The sequence below is a fragment of the Dendrobates tinctorius genome, unplaced genomic scaffold (assembly GCF_039654945.1).
Source record: "Dendrobates tinctorius isolate UK_male_01 unplaced genomic scaffold, ASM3965494v1 ptg000154l, whole genome shotgun sequence".
Taxonomy (NCBI): Eukaryota; Metazoa; Chordata; class Amphibia; order Anura; family Dendrobatidae; genus Dendrobates; species Dendrobates tinctorius.
Window position 1 is genome coordinate 21245385 of NW_027361821.1, and position 22825 is coordinate 21268209.

Below are 22825 nucleotides of genomic sequence, written 5' to 3' on the forward strand. Positions count from 1 at the left end.
ATACCAGCCGGTACATGGTAGTGTGTGAAGAGCGCACAGCTCTATACGGTGTGGGAAAAAATGAACACTCGGTAAGTGTGCAGAAAAAAAGAATAAAAGTATTAGTGCTGTGTAAAAAGCAGTCTGCACAGCAGTGTACACACAGCAATACAGCTAGCAGGCAGCCTATTAACCAGCTCTGCTGCTGCACAAAAGAAAATCCTCCCCTGTCACTGGCAGGCAGCCTAATAACCAGCGCTGCTGCACACAACAAAATCCTCCCCTGTCACTGCACACTAACTGTACAGCACAATTGCTATCAGCGCAAGCACAGAATCACTTTTCTTTCATGCCTAATAGAGTTGAGCAACTTTGGTCGGATCGGGTTTCATGAAACAAAATTTGTTTCAGATGAAACTGGTCCGACTAGGGCAAAAAAAGTTGGCGTTTCGTCCAAAACCCGACCCCAATGCAAGTCAATGGGGAATAAAAGTTGGCATTGAGTGGATGAATGTCATCCGCTCAATGCCGACTTTTATTTCCTATTGACTTGCATTGGGTCGGGTTTCGGACGAAACTCTGACTTTTTTTGCCCTAGTCGGACCAGTTTCATCTGAAACAAATTTTGTTTCATGAAACCCGATCCGACCAAAGTCGTTCAACTCTACTGCCTAACTCTCTCCCTACTAAGAAACAGCGGCAGCAACCTCTCCCTACGCTAAGATTGGCAGAAGTAAAATGGCGGTCGGCGGTCAGGGCTTTTATAGCCACTGTGATGCCACGCAAAGCAAGCCAATCACTGCAATGCCCTTCTCTAAGATGGTGGTGGCGCTGCCCATGTCATCTCGTTGCCCACAGTGTGCGTCCTTGCTCATTGGCTGAGAAAAGGCGCCTGCAAGCATTATGGGAAATGTGACTTTGGCGCTTGGGTCGACGACCGCATGGCCGACTTCCCGCTATGGTTGGGTTTCGCTCGGTAAAATCCAACTTTGGCGAAAGTCGGAGATTTTTGAATCTGACCAACCTGTTTCGCTCAACTCTAATTGACAATATTGGGGCTACTTACAGCATTTATATAACAAACTTATTGTATTTCTTTGATTTATAGTACTGCATATTTGATAATTGTTTGTTGCTAGGATATTCTTGCTATAATTTGTGCCTTTAGTGAGCTTAAACAGCATTTACCCTAGAAAGTATGATGTTATGGGGTCAGACTCCCCTGCTAGACACATTGTTACTTACTGTTTTTTGCCATGTTTTATGTTTTAACATGATTCAAATAAAGCCTTTTATATTTTTATTAATATGGTTCTCTTCTTGCTGCAATTTTTATGTAGGTCCGCATTGGATTACATACTTCCTATAAATGTTATGTTACGGTGCATACAGTAAAACACTTACCCCCGGGCGTTTCCACTCTATTCTATGTGGAGGTGCTTTGCTGTAAAATAGGGATTCATTTGCTGCTGGGAACTCTGGATCTTCAAACAATCTTCCAGCTTTTTTGCATTCATTCTTCAGCTGCAAGTAATCCTGATTTTTCAGGTGTCTGATTGGTGATGTCATGTTCTATACACTGAAATTTAAAAATTGCCTTTTATTGTTTATACAATGATCTTCCTACTGTTTTTTTCTATCAGTATCATAATCAGGGAGATTCTGTACTTCCATTCATTGCATCTGCCATGAAGCACACTTACCTTTTTGCATCGTTTACACATGCACTGTATGTGTATTCACAGATTGCTGAGATAACTTTGACAAAGGTTTCAGACCTTAATTAGCCTGTTAGCATTATGGCTTGTTCACTATCATCATTAGGAAAGGCCAGATGATGCAAATATCCCAGCTTTATAAAATCCTATCCTCCTCTAACCATGTGCCAAAAAACAGCAGCCATGGGTACTTTTAAGCACAATGGTGGAGGCTCACAAAGCAAGAGAAGGTTATAAGAAGATTGTAAAGCGTTTTCAAGTTGCCTTTTCCTCAGTTAGAAATGTAATTAAGAAATGTCAGTTAGCAGGAACGGTGAAAGTCAAAATAAGGTCTGAAAGACCAAGCTAAATTTTACTGAGAGCTGCTCGTAGGATTGCTTGAGAAGCAAATCAGAATCCCTGCTTGACTGCAAAAGACCTTCAGAAACATTTAGCAGTCTCTGGATTTGTGGTACATTGTTATATTGTTCAGAGACACCTGCACAAATATGGCCTTCATGGAAAAGTCATCAGAAGAAAACAACTCCTGCATCCTCACCATAAAATTCAATATCAGAAGTATGCAAAAGAACATCTAAACAAGCCTGGTGCATTTTGAAAACAAGTTCTGTGGACCAATGAGGTTAAAATAGAATATAAGTGAGTAAAATAAAAAAATAAATAAATAAACTCTTTGGCCACAATGATCAAAGGTATGTGTGGAGAAAAAAGGGCACAGAATTTCAGGAAGAGAAAACCTTGCCAACCATTAAGTATGGGGGTGGGTCAATCATGCTTTGAGCTTGTGTTGCAGCCAATGGCACTGGGAACATTTCACGAGCAGAGGGAAGAATGCATTCAGTGAAATTTCAGCATCTTTTGTGTCATCTTTAACTTTAGGCCTTTTAGAGATCATTTAATTTTCAATTTGCTTAACTGTTCACAACAACAGTCATTTTGAACAGGAGTGCCCACATTTTACATGCCACTGTATCTGCCCATAAGTCACATCAATCGAACCCTAAAAATCCTGTGATGCGTCTTTGAATCCCAAGAACCAGAGCCCATCTTTGTTGGCATTGGATTAATCTCTGTACAGTCCAGCCATTCAACATTGAATATATGTTTATTCAAGAGCAAACACAGCACAGCTTTCATCTGGTATTTCTCCCAACTTTTGAGCTTAGCATCTTGTCTATCATCTTTCAAAGTGAAAGTAAAATGTGCTCCAGCTACACACAGACAATGAGTGAATAAGAACATCCTGTTTTTTTTTCTTTTCTTTGATAGTACTTTACAAGTAATATAACACTATTGCTGGAGAGAGAAACTCTCTCTATATATACTGTACATATATTAAGAAGCAACACCACTCAATAACTACTTAATCTGTTAATCCCATCGTGGTTCTGAATTCCTAAAATTTGGCTCTGGTCAGTCTCACAATAAATTAAACTCAATTTTGGCATGATCTATCAAATCACACAGGTGATAGTGTTTAGCATCAATATGTTTGGTTCTCGCATTGATCTTCTCATTGGATGCAAGTGGTTGTCTTCATAAATCATCATTGCACTGAGTTGATGGCTTACAATGATCGCCTAACAATTGGTTTAACCAAATGACCTCTTTACATGTATGGGCTGCAGACACATACTCTGCTTCTGTAGATGACAAGGCTACAGACACCTGTTTCTGCTAGACCAAGAAATTGAACTTTCTCTAAGTTTGAGCAAATACCCACTTGCCGATTTATGATCACTTAAGTCACCACATAGCCTGTGAGTTTTAGATCTCCTGTTGCAGCTATCCTTAAATTTATATCTCTTTCAAATATCGAATAACTGTCTTAACGGCATTTCAGTCTTTTTGGCGCAGTTTTTCCACATATCTGCAGAGAATTTCAATTGTTGCTGTGATAGCCAGTTGAGTCATAGTTGCCATGTATAGAAGTGCCACCACTGCCTGTCTGTATTTCTCATTGTTAGGTAACAGACCATCTTCTCCTTCCAACGTTAAGAAGGGTGGAACCATTGGGGTTGATATACATTTGGCTTCTGACATTCCAAAGTGATTCAGAATTGAGTTGATTTTTGTACTTTGGTTTAGAAGAAAGCTTTATTCAGCAACCTGGGCGTCAGATATATGAACTGACTTCCAGTTTCTTCCCAAATAGGGGCCAACAATTTCAGCAGGGTAGGCAATAAAATAGAAAACATAACCTTTAATGAAATCCCATAAAAACAAGGGGCTCATAGCCACAATGCATATACAGACAACCAAGCAATACCTTAAAGTGCAAGTGCTCAAAACCAATTGTGTTCAAGATAAAAAAAAAAAACTGGTATGGTCTCACCAAAGTAGAGTTTCCTTCTTCCCAGTTATAGAGAGGTCACTTGACAAAGGGATAAAGAAAGATAGGGGGGAGTATTTTTTAGTTTTACCACTCCGTGTTATGTATTGCTGCTGTTATGTTTTATATTCATATTGCCTACCCTGCTGAAATTGTTAGCAGAAAGCTTCCATCTTCTCTTTGGACCTGGATTCCTGGGTAATGTCACATTTCTAAGGTATTTTGTTCCAGAATGCTGATTTGGAATTTTAGTCATCTTTATAATTTCTGTTTCCTCTTGATGAACCATAATCACATCATCCACATATAAGAGAAAATACTTCCACCTTCCATCTTTAGCTGCACCTGACTATCTCTGCATATAAACAGACTAGGTGTTCATCTAAGTCAGTCTGCTGGGAAGGCTGGGCAGACTAGACGTGTTTTGAAGTTTGAGAGAAACAAGCCAGAATCTCTTTGAGAAGAGTCTGCACAGGCCATGTGCACCAAACTGCAAGTATCAGTAGATGTTATGGACGATAGCAGTTTTGCTTGACTTAATTGGGGCTAGTTCAGCAGTGTCTGAAGTAATCTGGGTCTATACTGTATAATTATTGTGGCACCCCAGGAGTACGGTTGCCACAGTGCCATTTCCTCCCTCACAGGGGGGTAATGTCATGCCTGGAAGCAATGAGAGGTCCCCTGACCAGGTGGAACCAGCATCCAACACTTGTTCTAATTCCAGACCAAAAGGGGTGGAGCTTAAGGGAGTGACAGTTGTTGGGAGCCGTTAGTGCTGAGGTAAGGAGATTGTTCTGGAAAGGGTCAGTCAATCAGAGGGGAATGAAAGAAGGAGTGAGGGCTGACAGAGTCTGCGTAGAGTTGGGGAGGAAAGGAGAAATCTGGGGAGTGGAGCTGAGAGAAAGCTCACCCCGGAGCTGAGCACTGGAAAGAGGATGCAGGAGTCCGTGGTTGCACCGGTAAAGAGAACCCAACAGCTAAATCAGGAGGGCGGGGGACTGCAGGCTTCCTAGCCCCATAAAACACTTGGCGGCACAGCAACATAAGAGAGCCCGTGCTGCCATGAAGGAGCGACACCTGTAAAAAAGGCTCAAGCTGCCTGCCATATGGGCAAGTGCTTCAAGAAAAGCAGGAATAGAGGCCCAAGCACAACTTTAGGCAGCAAGGACCTCAGAGGATAGCGCAGTAGGGAGGCCTCCATATCCATCTGGCTCAGTGGATCCTGAACTGCTTCCAGGCTAACCGGATCTCCCTCACCATCTGTGATCCCCTGGTCTGCACCCTGGACTATCAAGTAAAGATAAAAGGAAATTGCAACCCTGTGTGTCCTCAGCTTTATTACGGCATCATCTTCTCTGCATTACAACCGTCACCACCATTTTAAATAAAACATACAACTGCTCTGGGGCCTATCTCTACCCGTGGAGAGCTGTAACATCTATGCTGAGTCACCAACTACCCCAGTGGACCTGAACTGCAGCGTCGGCCATCTTCTCATTACTGAGTACCACTGGTGGTGTCACGAATTAATCCCCCATAATAACTATTCCCTTCATCATTTGAGTACTCGCCAAGGGCCACGGACCGGGTAACTGCTGCCGTGACATCCCCTGAAGTAACAGAACCGGCCCGGTGCCAAGTTCCCCACGGCCCTGCGGGGTGAGGCATTAGCACCTGGGCAAGGCTAAGGATTTATGATGATGATTTTGTGGTTTTGGTGCTGTTCAACATGTGGGAAGTAATAAAACCTGCATGTGTTTGGACCAAAACTACACTGCCTGTGTGAACGCTACCCAAGGCCTAATGTCTAGCAGAGCGAGTGAATCCCTACATCACCTCTCTATCTATTTTCTTTGCTGGAAAAGTTAGTAGAACTGACATCAGAAAGAGTAAGTAGTGAGGATTTTTAGGTCCTAAAGGTGGTATAGACTCCAGGGCATGTGGCACATGTAATTAACCTATATTCTTGCCCTAATGGCATGTTACTAAATATCAATATTTTAATAACTGGTAACCTTAAAGGGAATCTGCTTTCAGGTTTTTGCTGTGTAACCTGAGAGCAGAATGATGTAGGGACAGAGACCCGTATTCCAGTGATGTGTCGCTTACTGAACTGCTTGTTGTAGTTTCAACAAATTAGCAGGAGATTATCATGACAGGACAGACTTGTCATGAAGTCCTCCTGCTCTGTATAACCCCGCCCCATCAGTGATTAGCAGTTTTCTGTCAATGTTCAGTGTGCACTGAAAGCTGCCAATCAGGTGTAGGCGGGGTTATTCAGAGCTCAGCATTCAGAGCACTGCTATATCTACAGCCGAAAAACTGTGATTTTATCAAAACTATAGTAAGCATTCCAATAAGTGAAACATCACTGTAATCGGGGCCTCTGATCCTACACCGTGCTGCACTCAGATTACCTAGCAAAACATGAGTACAGATTCTCTTTAAGGAAATGATCCATAATTGGATGTATGGATGTACAAATGTAAGCAAGCACACACTAAGCTTGTACTATTCATCTCAATCATGTGTCTCATTGGTGGTATTCATACAGCAAGTACTTTAGCATGATTTTCCTTTATTTATTGTCATTTTAGACATGTATTCTCGCTGTCTGTTTTAGTTTATTGTATTCTGTGTAGTCTTTTCAACAGTTTTCTAAGTGCTTTCAGAAAACTGCAAACATTATGTCTGGATGTGAATGTATCTATTAGCTCAGCTTGGTCGTCTTGCTGCCGAATCAATGCAGTGATAAAGTCCTAGGTCAGCACTTCCCTGATGTACTCGTACATGAATTTGTATTTATTCCTTGAAATATCAAGGCTCTATGTGCCAAAATCATCATGATAATATCCAATATGGAGAAAGGAGAACACCAGATATATTTACTGAGAAGAAAATTCAGAATTATCACTGCAATGCTTTTGTCAGAAATTATGTCTGCCCACCATTTTCAGCATTACATATTGGGGAGTTGGGGAGGGCTATATTAACCCCTTCACTGCCAAGGGTGGTTTGCACGTTAACTCCCGGGCCAATTTTTACAATTCTGACCACTGTCCCTTTATGAGGTAATAACTCTGAAATGCTTCCATGGATCCCGGTGATTCTGACATTGTTTTCTCGTGACATATTGTACTTCATGTTAGTGGTAAAATTTCATTCACATAACTTGCGTTTATTTGTGAAAAAAATGGAAATTTGGCGAAAATTTGTAAAATTTTGCAATTTTCCAACTTTGAATTTTTATGCCTTTAAATCACAGAGATACGGCACACAAAAAATTTAATAAATAACATTTTCCACATGTTTACTTTACATCAGCACAATTTTGGAACCAAAATTTTCTTTTGTTAGGAAGTTATAAGGGTTAAAAGTTGACCAGCGATTTCTCATTTTTACAACACCATTTTATTTTTACGGACCACATCACATTTGAAGCCACTTTGAGAGGTCTATATGATAGAAAATACGCAAAAGTGACACCATTCTAAAAACTGCACCCCTTAAGGTGCTCAAAACCACATTCAAGAAGTTTATTAACCCTTAAGGTGCGTCACAGGAATTTTTTTGAATATTTAAAAAAAAATGAACATTTAACTTTTTTCACAAAAAAAATACTTCAGGTTCAATTTTTTTTATTTTACCAAGGGTAACAGGAGAAATTGGACTGCAAAAGTTATTGTGCAATTTGTCCTGAGTACGCTGATACCTGATATGTGGGGGGGGACCACTGTTTCGGCGCATGGCAGAGCTCAGAATGGAAGGAGCGCCATTTGACTTTTTCAATGCAAAATTGGCTGGAATTCAGATCGGACGCCATGTCACGTTTGGAGAGCCCCTGATGTACCTAAACAGTGGAAACCCGCCACAAGTGACCATATTTTGGAAACTAGACCCCCCAAGGAACTTATCTAGATATGTGGGGAGAGCTTTGAACCCACAAGGGCTTCACAGAAGTTTATAGCGTACAGCAGTACAATTAAAAAATCATATTTTTTCCACAAAAATGATCTTTTCACCCCCAATTTTTATGTTCCCAAGGATAACAGGACCCTAAAAGTTATTGTGCAATTTGTCCTGAGTACGCTGATACCCCACATGTGGGCGGTAAACCACTATTTGGGCACATCCCTCGGAAGGGAAGCAGCGCCATTTGACTTTTTTTGGCTGGAATTGAGATCGGACACCATGTCGCGATTGGAAAACCCCTGATGTACCCCACAAATAACACCATTTTGGAAACTAGACCCCCAAAGGAACTTATCTAGATGTGTGGTGAGCACTTTGAACCCCCCAGTGCTTCACAGAAGTTTATAACGCCCGGGCGTGAAAATAAAAAAATCCCATTTTTTTTATTTTCCCAAGGGTAACAGGAGAAATTGGACCCCAAAAGTTGTTGTCCAATTTGTCATGAGTACGCTGATACCATATATGTGGGAGAAAACTACTGTATGTGCACACGCTGGGGCTCGGAAGGGAAGTAGTGACGTTTTGGAATGTAGACTTTGATGGAATGGTCTGCGGGTGTCATGTGCGTTTGGAGAGCCCCTGATGTACCTAAACTATTGAAACTCCCCACAAGTGACCCCATTTTGGAAACTAGACCCCCCACGGAACTTATCTAGATGTGCGGTGAGCACTTTGAACCCCCAAGTGCTTCACAGAAGTTTATAACGCCCGGGCGTGAAAATAAAAAAATCATTTTTTCCCACAAAGATGATATTTTTGCCCCCAATTTTTTTATTTTCCTAAGAGTAACAGGAGAAATTGGACCCCAAATGTTGTTTTGCAATTTGTCCTGAGTAGGCTTGTAGGGTCGGTGGTGGGGTGCCGAGCTGGGGGGGGTGGTCCTACTTTTGTACCGCGCAGAGATGATGACAGAGACACGATGAGGCAGATTCTGGGTGCAACAGGTCCAAGTTTATTTCATTACTTGCCGTCCGCCTGACGGCCTCCGCAGCACACCGCACGTTTCTTCACTTATCGGCCCTCCGTTTCCAGAGCCGTTTACACACCGTACTTTTACAATAGGGACGTACATATGCGTACTGTCCCTCCTTCACTTGTTCGACGCTCCTGCCAGGTCCGCCACTGTGGCCGCCCTAGGCCCAATAACCAACAGCGCTTTCACTGGTCAGTCGTCGTGTCAAATACGGTATGTGGCACTCACTGCCTCGTCTCTTCTGCGGTATCTTTCTGTCAGGACCACCCCCTGACGTTTCCCTCTCCTCAGTCCCCTTGGTCGGATTCTCCTCAGGGCACACAGACTGGCGAAGTCCTCCTGTCACCTGGGCTCCCCCTGGGGACTGGAATCTTCTGGAACCCTCCCTCAGAATTTATAACTTCCCCGGTTCCTTGAAACTGTCACTAACTATCACCACGCCCCCCATGACCAACGGTTTCTAAAGCCCTAAGCTGCTGTAAAGTCCTTTGCTCACACTCCACCCTGCCATCTAATGGTCATCCCAAGGTACTGCACGTCCACTACACTTTCCTAGCTGTTTCCCCTCTATAATAACTGACACCTACCTATACTGTGCATACCTATCTTTCTCCATTCTGACACGTCCGTCCGTACGTCAGGTCACCTTCCCTACACTCCCCCTTCCTTTGTCCATTGTCGTCCTCGACAATCGTCATCCCTGCCTTCGTCGTTCTGAATCTACACCTACATTCTGTTGTCGGACCAGAAGTTGAGCCAAGCCCACTATCTGCGGGGGCCGAACTATACTGGGAGCACTATGCTCTGAGCAGCCTACTGCTACTCACCAGCGCGCACGCCACATGACAACGTCTTTCAAATTGGGCAAGGTACACCCGTATTCTCTCTACGGCGTGTATCTTTCCCCTACTCTCCCCTACTGTTACCTTTCACTATCCGGTACGCCATGATCGAGGCCACTCACCTACCAGATCATTGCCGGCGCCCGCCTTTCCTTCTTCAGGGGTGTCCGTGGTGTTGGGGACCTGACCTAGGACGGCTGTCTTTCTCACGTCTTCCAACTCATTTTCCTTCTTTCAATTACATGTCATGGTCGGCGTCCCGGTCTCCCAGACCTCCTCAACTCTTAGATCCCTACCGGATCTCACACTTTCCTTTGGTCCCGCAGACCTTCCCTTAACCCGGACCTGTTGCATTTTACTTTGCATATTATACATCATACAACTTTATAATAGCACAAGTACCCCATTTTTTTATAATTTTTTTTTTTTTTTCTCTTGCTTTTAAAACCAAAATATAACATAACATTGCATTTCCTCTTTCTTCCTCTCCCCCTTCCTTGGACCTGGACACTCCTCCACTTTTCCGTATCCCCGTTCTGTCAGGTAAACATATTTTCGTATATAAAGAACATAGAAAGAAGAAAGAAAGAGAGAGAGAAAATAGTTGCATCAGTTAAACAACAACAAAACTTTTTTCTAAATGCAACTGTCCTTATAATCTGCACAACGGTGCATCGAACTCCTGACAGTCTATACCACTCTCAATGGACAGAGGTGAGGGCTCCACAGCCGTGGAGCCCCCGGGGATACTGAGGGTGTCCATTCAAGTCCTCTTCTTTTCCATGACGGCCTCTCCTTGAGTGTGGAGCAGGTTCCACACTTCCTACTCCTGGGCCTTTTTCTTCCTGATCACCTCCGCTTCCCACACGGAGGGAACAGCACGGGCCCTGGAGTCCGGTGGGCGGGACTCCGCTGAAAAAGACCGCAAGACAGAAACGGCCGAAGATTTCTGCGGCCCAGCAGCCGCTGGGGTCAGGTGGCAAATGGGGAGAACCGGGTCCTCGGGGGCTGGAATCACAGGGCCCGCTAAATCGGTCGCAGCCGACTCCAGCAGCGGCATAACCGCGGCCTCAGGACAGGCCGCATCCACTACTTCCAACGGAGTCGGAGTAACGGCCGATTTCAACAATGCAGCTGCTATTAGCAGGGAAAGCGCAGCAGCATCTTCTTTGGGTGAGCTCTGCACTGGTGACTCCGGGCGGGGTAGTTCGGGGACATGAGCGGGGACCTCGCTCAGCTCTGCATACACCACGGGGCCCGTGGTAACTAGGCCTTCCGGTGCGCAGGGGGCCGCGTGCTGCAGCAGAATGGTGGGGGCCGCTTGCGGAGGCACTGGTAGGGCCGGGGGTACTCTCACCTTCCCTGGCGCTGCGGCCTCCGTTCCATCATCACGCAGTTTCCCCCGCAGCCTCCGTTCCTTGCTCCACTGTCCTGCGGGCCTTCCCTCCAGACTCGGGGGCTCCGCTGAGAAGTCCTCTGCTGGTATTGGTGACAGCCGTTCTCGCTGACTCCCCTCAGGCTCCGCTCCCCGGCTCAGCATCCCGCTGCCTGCCCGTAAATCTGAAGATGACTTCTGGTGCAGCTCCATCTCTCGCCGCCATTGCCACTCTAGGCGGCCGATGCCCCGACACCCGCAGCATCTCATACCGTCCATTGGGCAGCACTCGAATGGCGTCAGACAGCCGCAGCCAAGTTTTTCTTCTGTGCCACTCCTCCTGCTGGGTGGGGCGTTGGCAGACCTTTCCATCCATCTGCCAGGGTCCAATATATGGAAACGTCGGTCTCCGGGCATATACTGCTTCCTTTTGGGGTACGTTGGAGGGGGTCCCAGTCCATTCTGAACAACTGCAAACACCCGGACCTCTCCTCTGCGCTGAAGTAATACCGCCATCTTGGGCAGAATCAGCTACTGCCTTGGATCCTCTGCAAGCAACACAGATCCGACACAGCGTCCCAATTTGTAATCCACAGGTCAGTAATTGGTAGTCCACAGGTATTTATAATCCGAAATAGAGCAGTCCAAGTTTTCCTCAGTCCTTCAGTTGCAGGCCTGCCGCTGAAGATAGCGTATTAGCGGCGGCGATCCTGCCGACTACGCCAAATGTAGTGTCGGTGGTGGGGTGCCGAGCTGGGGGGGGTGGTCCTACTTTTGTACCGCGCAGAGATGATAACAGAGACTCGATGAGGCAGATTCTGGGTGCAACAGGTCCAAGTTTATTTCATTACTTGCCGTCCGCCTGACGGCCTCCGCAGCACACCGCACGTTTCTTCACTTATCGGCCCTCCGTTTCCAGAGCCGTTTACACACCGTACTTTTACAATAGGGACGTACATATGCGTACTGTCCCTCCTTCACTTGTTCGACGCTCCTGACAGGTCCGCCACTGTGGCCGCCCTAGGCCCAATAACCAACAGCGCTTTCACTGGTCAGTCGTCGTGTCAAATACGGTATATGGCACTCACTGCCTCGTCTCTTCTGCGGTATCTTTCTGTCAGGACCACCCCCTGACGTTTCCTCTCCTCAGTCCCCTTGGTCGGATTCTCCTCAGGGCACACAGACTGGCGAAGTCCTCCTGTCACCTGGGCTCCCCCTGGGGACTGGAATCTTCTGGAACCCTCCCTCAGAATTTATAACTTCCCCGGTTCCTTGAAACTGTCACTAACTGTCACCACGCCCCCCATGACCAACGGTTTCTAAAGCCCTAAGCTGCTGTAAAGTCCTTTGCTCACACTCCACCCTGCCATCTAATGGTCATCCCAAGGTACTGCACGTCCACTACACTTTCCTAGCTGTTTCCCCTCTATAATAACTGACACCTACCTATACTGTGCATACCTATCTTAAAAAAAAAAAAAAAAAAAAAAAAAAAAGAGTGTAGGGAAGGTGACCTGACGTACGGACGGACGTGTCAGAATGGAGAAAGATAGGTATGCACAGTATAGGTAGGTGTCAGTTATTATAGAGGGGAAACAGCTAGGAAAGTGTAGTGGACGTGCAGTACCTTGGGATGACCATTAGATGGCAGGGTGGAGTGTGAGCAAAGGACTTTACAGCAGCTTAGGGCTTTAGAAACCGTTGGTCATGGGGGGCGTGGTGACAGTTAGTGACAGTTTCAAGGAACCGGGGAAGTTATAAATTCTGAGGGAGGGTTCCAGAAGATTCCAGTCCCCAGGGGGAGCCCAGGTGACAGGAGGACTTCGCCAGTCTGTGTGCCCTGAGGAGAATCCGACCAAGGGGACTGAGGAGAGGAAACGTCAGGGGGTGGTCCTGACAGAAAGATACCGCAGAAGAGACGAGGCAGTGAGTGCCATATACCGTATTTGACACGACGACTGACCAGTGAAAGCGCTGTTGGTTATTGGGCCTAGGGCGGCCACAGTGGCGGACCTGTCAGGAGCGTCGAACAAGTGAAGGAGGGACAGTACGCATATGTACGTCCCTATTGTAAAAGTACGGTGTGTAAACGGCTCTGGAAACGGAGGGCCGATAAGTGAAGAAACGTGCGGTGTGCTGCGGAGGCCGTCAGGCGGACGGCAAGTAATGAAATAAACTTGGACCTGTTGCACCCAGAATCTGCCTCATCGAGTCTCTGTTATCATCTCTGCGCGGTACAAAAGTAGGACCACCCCCCCCAGCTCGGCACCCCACCACCGACACTACATTTGGCGTAGTCGGCAGGATCGCCGCCGCTAATACGCTATCTTCTGCGGCAGGCCTGCAACTGAAGGACTGAGGAAAACTTGGACTGCTCTATTTCGGATTATAAATACCTGTGGACTACCAATTACTGACCTGTGGATTACAAATTGGGACGCTGTGTCGGATCTGTGTTGCTTGCAGAGGATCCAAGGCAGTAGCTGATTCTGCCCAAGATGGCGGTATTACTTCAGCGCAGAGGAGAGGTCCGGGTGTTTGCAGTTGTTCAGAATGGACTGGGACCCCCTCCAACGTACCCCAAAAGGAAGCAGTATATGCCCGGAGACCGACGTTTCCATATATTGGACCCTGGCAGATGGATGGAAAGGTCTGCCAACGCCCCACCCAGCAGGAGGAGTGGCACAGAAGAAAAACTTGGCTGCGGCTGTCTGACGCCATTCGAGTGCTGCCCAATGGACGGTATGAGATGCTGCGGGTGTCGGGGCATCGGCCGCCTAGAGTGGCAATGGCGGCGAGAGATGGAGCTGCACCAGAAGTCATCTTCAGATTTATGGGCAGGCAGCGGGATGCTGAGCCGGGGAGCGGAGCCTGAGGGGAGTCAGCGAGAACGGCTGTCACCAATACCAGCAGAGGACTTCTCAGCGGAGCCCCCGAGTCCGGAGGGAAGGCCCGCAGGACAGTGGAGCAAGGAACGGAGGCTGCGGGGGAAACTGCGTGATGATGGAACGGAGGCCGCAGCGCCGGGGAAGGTGAGAGTACCCCCGGCCCTACCAGTGCCTCCGCAAGCGGCCCCCACCATTCTGCTGCAGCACGCGGCCCCCTGCGCACCGGAAGGCCTAGTTACCACGGGCCCCGTGGTGTATGCAGAGCTGAGCGAGGTCCCCGCTCATGTCCCCGAACTACCCCGCCCGGAGTCACCAGTGCAGAGCTCACCCAAAGAAGATGCTGCTGCGCTTTCCCTGCTAATAGCAGCTGCATTGTTGAAATCGGCCGTTACTCCGACTCCGTTGGAAGTAGTGGATGCGGCCTGTCCTGAGGCCGCGGTTATGCCGCTGCTGGAGTCGGCTGCGACCGATTTAGCGGGCCCTGTGATTCCAGCCCCCGAGGACCCAGTTCTCCCCATTTGCCACCTGACCCCAGCGGCTGCTGGGCCGCAGAAATCTTCTGCCGTTTCTGTCTTGCGGTCTTTTTCAGCGGAGTCCCGCCCACCGGACTCCAGGGCCCGTGCTGTTCCCTCCGTGTGGGAAGCGGAGGTGATCAGGAAGAAAAAGGCCCGGGAGCAGGAAGTGTGGAACCTGCTCCACACTCAAGGAGAGGCCGTCATGGAAAAGAAGAGGACTTGAATGGACACCCTCAGTATCCCCGGGGGCTCCACGGCTGTGGAGCCCTCACCTCTGTCCATTGAGAGTGGTATAGACTGTCAGGAGTTCGATGCACCGTTGTGCAGATTATAAGGACAGTTGCATTTAGAAAAAAGTTTTGTTGTTGTTTAACTGATGCAACTATTTTCTCTCTCTCTTTCTTTCTTCTTTCTATGTTCTTTATATACGAAAATATGTTTACCTGACAGAACGGGGATACGGAAAAGTGGAGGAGTGTCCAGGTCCAAGGAAGGGGGGGAGGAAGAAAGAGGAAATGCAATGTTATGTTATATTTTGGTTTTAAAAGCAAGAGAAAAAAAAAAAAAAAAAATTATAAAAAAATGGGGTACTTGTGCTATTATAAAGTTGTATGATGTATAATATGCAAAGTAAAATGCAACAGGTCCGGGTTAAGGGAAGGTCTGCGGGACCAAAGGAAAGTGTGAGATCCGGTAGGGATCTAAGAGTTGAGGAGGTCTGGGAGACCGGGACGCCGACCATGACATGTAATTGAAAGAAGGAAAATGAGTTGGAAGACGTGAGAAAGACAGCCGTCCTAGGTCAGGTCCCCAACACCACGGACACCCCTGAAGAAGGAAAGGCGGGCGCCGGCAATGATCTGGTAGGTGAGTGGCCTCGATCATGGCGTACCGGATAGTGAAAGGTAACAGTAGGGGAGAGTAGGGGAAAGATACACGCCGTAGAGAGAATACGGGTGTACCTTGCCCAATTTGAAAGACGTTGTCATGTGGCGTGCGCGCTGGTGAGTAGCAGTAGGCTGCTCAGAGCATAGTGCTCCCAGTATAGTTTGGCCCCCGCAGATAGTGGGCTTGGCTCAACTTCTGGTCCGACAACAGAATGTAGGTGTAGATTCAGAACGACGAAGGCAGGGATGACGATTGTCGAGGACGACAATGGACAAAGGAAGGGGGAGTGTAGGGAAGGTGACCTGACGTACGGACGGACGTGTCAGAATGGAGAAAGATAGGTATGCACAGTATAGGTAGGTGTCAGTTATTATAGAGGGGAAACAGCTAGGAAAGTGTAGTGGACGTGCAGTACCTTGGGATGACCATTAGATGGCAGGGTGGAGTGTGAGCAAAGGACTTTACAGCAGCTTAGGGCTTTAGAAACCGTTGGTCATGGGGGGCGTGGTGACAGTTAGTGACAGTTTCAAGGAACCGGGGAAGTTATAAATTCTGAGGGAGGGTTCCAGAAGATTCCAGTCCCCAGGGGGAGCCCAGGTGACAGGAGGACTTCGCCAGTCTGTGTGCCCTGAGGAGAATCCGACCAAGGGGACTGAGGAGAGGAAACGTCAGGGGGTGGTCCTGACAGAAAGATACCGCAGAAGAGACGAGGCAGTGAGTGCCATATACCGTATTTGACACGACGACTGACCAGTGAAAGCGCTGTTGGTTATTGGGCCTAGGGCGGCCACAGTGGCGGACCTGTCAGGAGCGTCGAACAAGTGAAGGAGGGACAGTACGCATATGTACGTCCCTATTGTAAAAGTACGGTGTGTAAACGGCTCTGGAAACGGAGGGCCGATAAGTGAAGAAACGTGCGGTGTGCTGCGGAGGCCGTCAGGCGGACGGCAAGTAATGAAATAAACTTGGACCTGTTGCACCCAGAATCTGCCTCATCGAGTCTCTGTTATCATCTCTGCGCGGTACAAAAGTAGGACCACCCCCCCCCAGCTCGGCACCCCACCACCGACACTACATTTAAGTGTAGGGAAGGTGACCTGACGGACGGACGGACTAGTCAGAGTGAAGAAAGAAAGGTTTGCACAGTGTAGGTAGGAGACAGTGATTACAGTGGGGAAACAACTAGAAAAGTGTAGTGGACGTGCAGTACCTTGGGATGACCATTAGATGGCAGGGTGGAGTGTGAGCAAAGGACTTTACAGCAGCTTAGGGCTTTAGAAACCGTTGGTCATGGGGGGCGTGGTGACAGTTAGTGACAGTTTCAAGGAACCAGGGAAGTTATAAATACTGAGGGAGGGTTCCAGAAGGTTCCAGTCCCCAGGGGGAGCCCAGGTGACAGGAGGACTTCGCCAGTCTGTGTGCCCTGAGGAGAATCCGACCAAGGGGACTGAGGAGAGGGAAACGTCAGGGGGTGGTCCTGACAGAAAGATACCGCAGAAGAGACGAGGCAGTGAGTGCCACATACCGTATTTGACACGACGACTGACCAGTGAAAGCGCTGTTGGTTATTGGGCCTAGGGCGGCCACAGTGGCGGACCCGGCAGGAGCGTCGAACAAGTGAAGGAGGGACAGTACGCATATGTACGTCCTTATTGTAAAAGTACGGTGTGTAAACGGCTCTGGAAACGGAGGGCCGATAAGTGAAGAAACGTGCGGTGTGCTGCGGAGGCCGTCAGGCGGACGGCAAGTAATGAAATAAACTTGGACCTGTTGCACCCAGAATCTGCCTCATCGTGTCTCTGTCATCATCTCTGCGCGGTACAAAAGTAGGACCACCCCCCCAGCTCGGCACCCCACCACCGACACTACATTTGGCGTAGTCGGCAGGATCGCCGCCGCTAATACGCTATCTTCTGCGGCAGGCCTGCAACTGAAGGACTGAGGAAAACTTGGACTGCTCTATTTCGGATTATAAACACCTGTGGACTAAAAATTACTGACCTGTGGATTACAAATTGGGACGCTGTGTCGGATCTGTGTTGCTTGCAGAGGATCCAAGGCAGTAGCTGATTCTGCCCAAGATGGCGGTATTACTTCAGCGCAGAGGAGAGGTCCGGGTGTTTGCAGTTGTTCAGAATGGACTGGGACCCCCTCCAACGTACCCCAAAAGGAAGCAATATATGCCCGGAGACCGACGTTTCCATATATTGGACCCTGGCAGATGGATGGAAAGGTCTGCCAACGCCCCACCCAGCAGGAGGAGTGGCACAGAAGAAAAACTTGGCTGCGGCTGTCTGACGCCATTCGAGTGCTGCCCAACGGACGGTATGAGATGCTGCGGGTGTCGGGGCATCGGCCGCCTAGAGTGGCAATGGCGGCGAGAGATGGAGCTGCATCAGAAGTCATCTTCAGATTTACGGGCAGGCAGCGGGATGCTGAGCCGGGGAGCGGAGCCTGAGGGGAGTCAGCGAGAACGGCTGCCACCAATACCAGCAGAGGACTTCTCAGCGGAGCCCCCGAGTCCGGAGGGAAGGCCCGCAGGACAGTGGAGCAAGGAACGGAGGCTGCGGGGGAAACTGCGTGATGATGAAACGGAGGCCGCAGCGCCGGGGAAGGTGAGAGTACCCCCGGCCCTACCAGTGCCTCCGCAAGCGGCCCCCACCATTCTGCTGCAGCACGCGGCCCCCTGCGCACCGGAAGGCCTAGTTACCACGGGCCCCGTGGTGTATGCAGAGCTGAGCGAGGTCCCCGCTCATGTCCCCGAACTACCTCGCCCGGAGTCACCAGTGCAGAGCTCACCTAAAGAAGATGCTGCTGCGCTTTCCCTGCTAATAGCAGCTGCATTGTTGAAATCGGCCGTTACTCCGACTCCGTTGGAAGTAGTGGATGCGGCCTGTCCTGAGGCCGCGGTTATGCCGCTGCTGGAGTCGGCTGCGACCGATTTAGCGGGCCCTGTGATTCCAGCCCCCGAGGACCCGGTTCTCCCCATTTGCCACCTGACCCCAGCGGCTGCTGGGCCGCAGAAATCTTCTGCCGTTTCTGTCTTGCGGTCTTTTTCAGCGGAGTCCCGCCCACCGGACTCCAGGACCCGTGCTGTTCCCTCCGTGTGGGAAGCGGAGGTGATCAGGAAGAAAAAGGCCCGGGAGCAGGAAGTGTGGAACCTGCTCCACACTCAAGGAGAGGCCGTCATGGAAAAGAAGAGGACTTGAATGGACACCCTCAGTATCCCCGTGGAGCCCTCACCTCTGTCCATTGAGAGTGGTATAGACTGTCAGGAGTTCGATGCACCGTTGTGCAGATTATAAGGACAGTTGCATTTAGAAAAAAGTTTTGTTGTTGTTAAACTGATGCAACTATTTTCTCTCTCTTTCTTTCTTCTTTCTATGTTCTTTATATACGAAAATATGTTTACCTGACAGAACGGGGATACGGAAAAGTGGAGGAGTGTCCAGGTCCAAGGAAGGGGGGGAGGAAGAAAGAGGAAATGCAATGTTATGTTATATTTTGGTTTTAAAAGCAAGAGAAAATGAAAAAAAAAAAATTATAAAAAAATGGGTACTTGTGCTATTATAAAGTTGTATGATGTATAATATGCAAAGTAAAATGCAACAGGTCCGGGTAAGGGAAGGTCTGCGGGACCAAAGGAAAGTGTGAGATCCGGTAGGGATCTAAGAGTTGAGGTCTGGGAGACCGGGACGCCGACCATGACATGTAATTGAAAGAAGGAAAATGAATGGGAAGATGTGAGAAAGACAGCCGTCCTAGGTCAGGTCCCCGACACCACGGACACCCCTGAAGAAGGAAAGGCGGGCGCCGTCAATGATCTGGTAGGTGAGTGGCCTCGATCATGGCGTACCGGATAGTGAAAGGTAACAGTAGGGGAGAGTAGGGGAAAGATGCACGCCGTAGAGAGAATACGGGTGTACCTTGCCCAATTTGAAAGACGTTGTCATGTGGCGTGCGCGCTGGTGAGTAGCAGTAGGCTGCTCAGAGCATAGTGCTCCCAGTATGGTTCGGCCCCCGCAGATAGTGGGTTTGGCTCAACTTCTGGTCCGACAACAGAATGTAGGTGTAGATTCAGAACGACGAAGGCAGGGATGACGATTGTTGAGGACGACAATGGACAAAGGAAGGGGGAGTGTAGGGAAGGTGACCTGACGGACGGACGGACTAGTCAGAGTGAAGAAAGAAAGGTTTGCACAGTGTAGGTAGGAGACAGTGATTACAGTGGGGAAACAACTAGAAAAGTGTAGTGGACGTGCAGTACCTTGGGATGACCATTAGATGGCAGGGTGGAGTGTGAGCAAAGGACTTTACAGCAGCTTAGGGCGTTAGAAACCGTTGGTCATGGGGGGCGTGGTGACAGTTAGTGACAGTTTCAAGGAACCGGGGAAGTTATAAATACTGAGGGAGGGTTCCAGAAGGTTCCAGTCCCCAGGGGGAGCCCAGGTGACAGGAGGACTTCGCCAGTCTGTGTGCCCTGAGGAGAATCCGACCAAGGGGACTGAGGAGAGGGAAACGTCAGGGGGTGGTCCTGACAGAAAGATACCGCAGAAGAGACGAGGCAGTGAGTGCCACATACCGTATTTGACACGACGACTGACCAGTGAAAGCGCTGTTGGTTATTGGGCCTAGGGCGGCCACAGTGGCGGACCTGGCAGGAGCGTCGAACAAGTGAAGGAGGGACAGTACGCATATGTACGTCCTTATTGTAAAAGTACGGTGTGTAAACGGCTCTGGAAACGGAGGGCCGATAAGTGAAGAAACGTGCGGTGTGCTGCGGAGGCCGTCAGGCGGACGGCAAGTAATGAAATAAACTTGGACCTGTTGCACCCAGAATCTGCCTCATCGTGTCTCTGTCATCATCTTTGCGCGGTACAAAAGTAGGACCACCCCCCCAGCTCGGCACCCCACCACCGACACTACATTTAATGTAGAGTCGGTGGTGGGGTGCCGAGCTGGGGGGTAATAGGGGGTGGTCCCACTTCTTACCGCGCAGAGATGATACAGAGACACGATGAGGCAGATTCTGGGTGCAACAGGTCCAAGTTTATTGCTCACCGTCCGACTGACGGTCCTCGCGGTACACCGCGATATCTCTCTCTGCCCTCCGTGTTCAGGGCCGCTCCAACACCGTATGTTACACTAGGGACGTATTTATACGTCACGTCCCGTCTCACACTGTGACAATCTTGACAGCTCGGTCACTGTGGCCGCCTTAGGCCCGTACACCAACAGCACTTTACTGGTCAGTTTCGTCGTAACACATACGGTGTCTTCCACCCAGAGCCTTGTCTCTGCTGCGGTCCTTTCCTGTCAGGACCACCCCCCTGACGTTTCCTCTCCTCAGTCCCCCTGGTCGGATTCTCCTCAGGGCACACAGACTAGCGTAGTCCTCCTGTCACCTGGGCTCCCCCTGGGGACTGGAACCTTCTGGAACCCTCCCTCAGTATTTATAACTCCCCCGGTTCCTTGAAACTGTCACTAACTGTCACCACGCCCCCCATGACCAACGGTTTCTAAAGCCCTAAGCTGCTGTAAAGTCCTTTGCTCACACTCCACCCTGCCATCTAATGGTCATCCCAAGGTACTGCACGTCCACTACACTTTCCTAGTTGTTTCCCCACTGTAATCACTGACTCCTACCTACACTGTGCAAACCTATCTTTCTTCACTCTGACTAGTCCGTCCGTCCGTCAGGTCACCTTCCCTACACTCCCCCTTCCTTTGTCCATTGTCGTCCTCGACAATCGTCATCCCTGCCTTCGTCGTTCTGAATCTACACCTACATTCTGTTGTCGGACCAGAAGTTGAGCCAAGCCCACTATCTGCGGGGGCCGAACTATACTGGGAGCACTATGCTCTGAGCAGCCTACTGCTACTCACCAGCGCGCACGCCACATGACAACGTCTTTCAAATTGGGCAAGGTACACCCGTATTCTCTCTACGGCGTGTATCTTTCCCCTACTCTCCCCTACTGTTACCTTTCACTATCCGGTACGCCATGATCGAGGCCACTCACCTACCAGATCATTGCCGGCGCCCGCCTTTCCTTCTTCAGGGGTGTCCGTGGTGTTGGGGACCTGACCTAGGACGGCTGTCTTTCTCACGTCTTCCAACTCATTTTCCTTCTTTCAATTACATGTCATGGTCGGCGTCCCGGTCTCCCAGACCTTCTCAACTCGTAGACCCCTTTCGGATCTCAACTCTTCCTTTTGGTCCCTCGGACCTTCCCGCACTCGGACCTGTTGCATTTTACTTATGCATATTATACATCAAACAACTCTATAATAGCACAAGTACCCATTTTTATAATTAATTTTTTTTTTTTTCATTTTCTCTTGCTTTTAAAACCAAAATATAACATAACATTGCATGTCTTCTTTCCTCCTCCCCCCTTCCTGGGACCTGGACACTCCTCCGCTTTCCATATCCCCGTTCTGTCAGGTAAACATATTTTTGTATATAAAGAACATAGAAAGAAGAAAGAAAGAGAGAGAAAATAGTTGCATCAGTTAAACAACAACAAAACTTTTTTCTAAATGCAACTGTCCTTATAATCTGCACAACGGTGCACCGAACTCCTGACAGTCTATACCACTCTCAATGGACAGAGGTGAGGGCTCCACAGCCGTGGAACTCCTGGGGGAACCGAGAGTGTCCATAACAGTCCTTTTTCACGGGGGGTCCGCTTTGCTCAGGCTCCGCCAGCACTGCCACCGCATAATACCCGCGGGGGCAGTATTCCTTATAATAAGAGACCAAGTCCCCTACTTCCAGAGCCCGGCCATGCCGTATAGAGGCCACGTTCACATACACTTTCTGGCCAGTCTTATCACGGATGAAACCGTACCCCTTCTCGAGGTCGGTGTATACCAGCCGCCCCTGTGATCTCTTCTCTGCCATGCCAGCCTCCCCCTTGTCATGCAGCTGTTTCCAAATCGCTTTCTCCCGTGTCTTCTTTCCCTTAATAACCTCCGCAACCCAAACGGAGGGTACCGCACCAGTCCCAGAGTCCGATGGGTGGGACCTTGCCGAGAAAGGGCGTGGGGTAGAGGCGGCCGATGATATCTGTGGCCCAGCAGCCACTGGGGCCAGGTAGCGGATGGGAGCAGCCGTGACTCCGGAGGGCTGGTCCACAGGGCCCGATAAACAGACCCCAGCCGGTTCCAATACTGGCTTCACCGCGGCCACCCGGTAGGCCGCATCCACAACTCCCAGTAAAGCCGGGGTAACGGCCGGTTCGGGCGATGAGGCTGACACCGGTCGAGGGAGCGCAACCGCGCCTTCTGTAAATAAGCTCCGCCCTGGTGACTCCGGGCGGGAAGGTTCGGGAACGGGA

At 49.1% G+C, this 22825-nt stretch overlaps 1 protein-coding gene across 1 annotated transcript in view; it reads right to left on the bottom strand.

Moving 5' to 3' along the window:
- CAPN6 (calpain 6) overlaps nucleotides 1-22825 on the bottom strand; it is a 209345-nt gene that overhangs the window by 154003 nt on the left and 32517 nt on the right. Inside the window, exon 2 of the mRNA XM_073547659.1 lies at nucleotides 1384-1558. Coding sequence (XP_073403760.1) covers nucleotides 1384-1548 — 165 coding nt within the window. The 5' untranslated portion in view covers nucleotides 1549-1558. The remainder of the gene's footprint in view (nucleotides 1-1383; nucleotides 1559-22825) is intronic.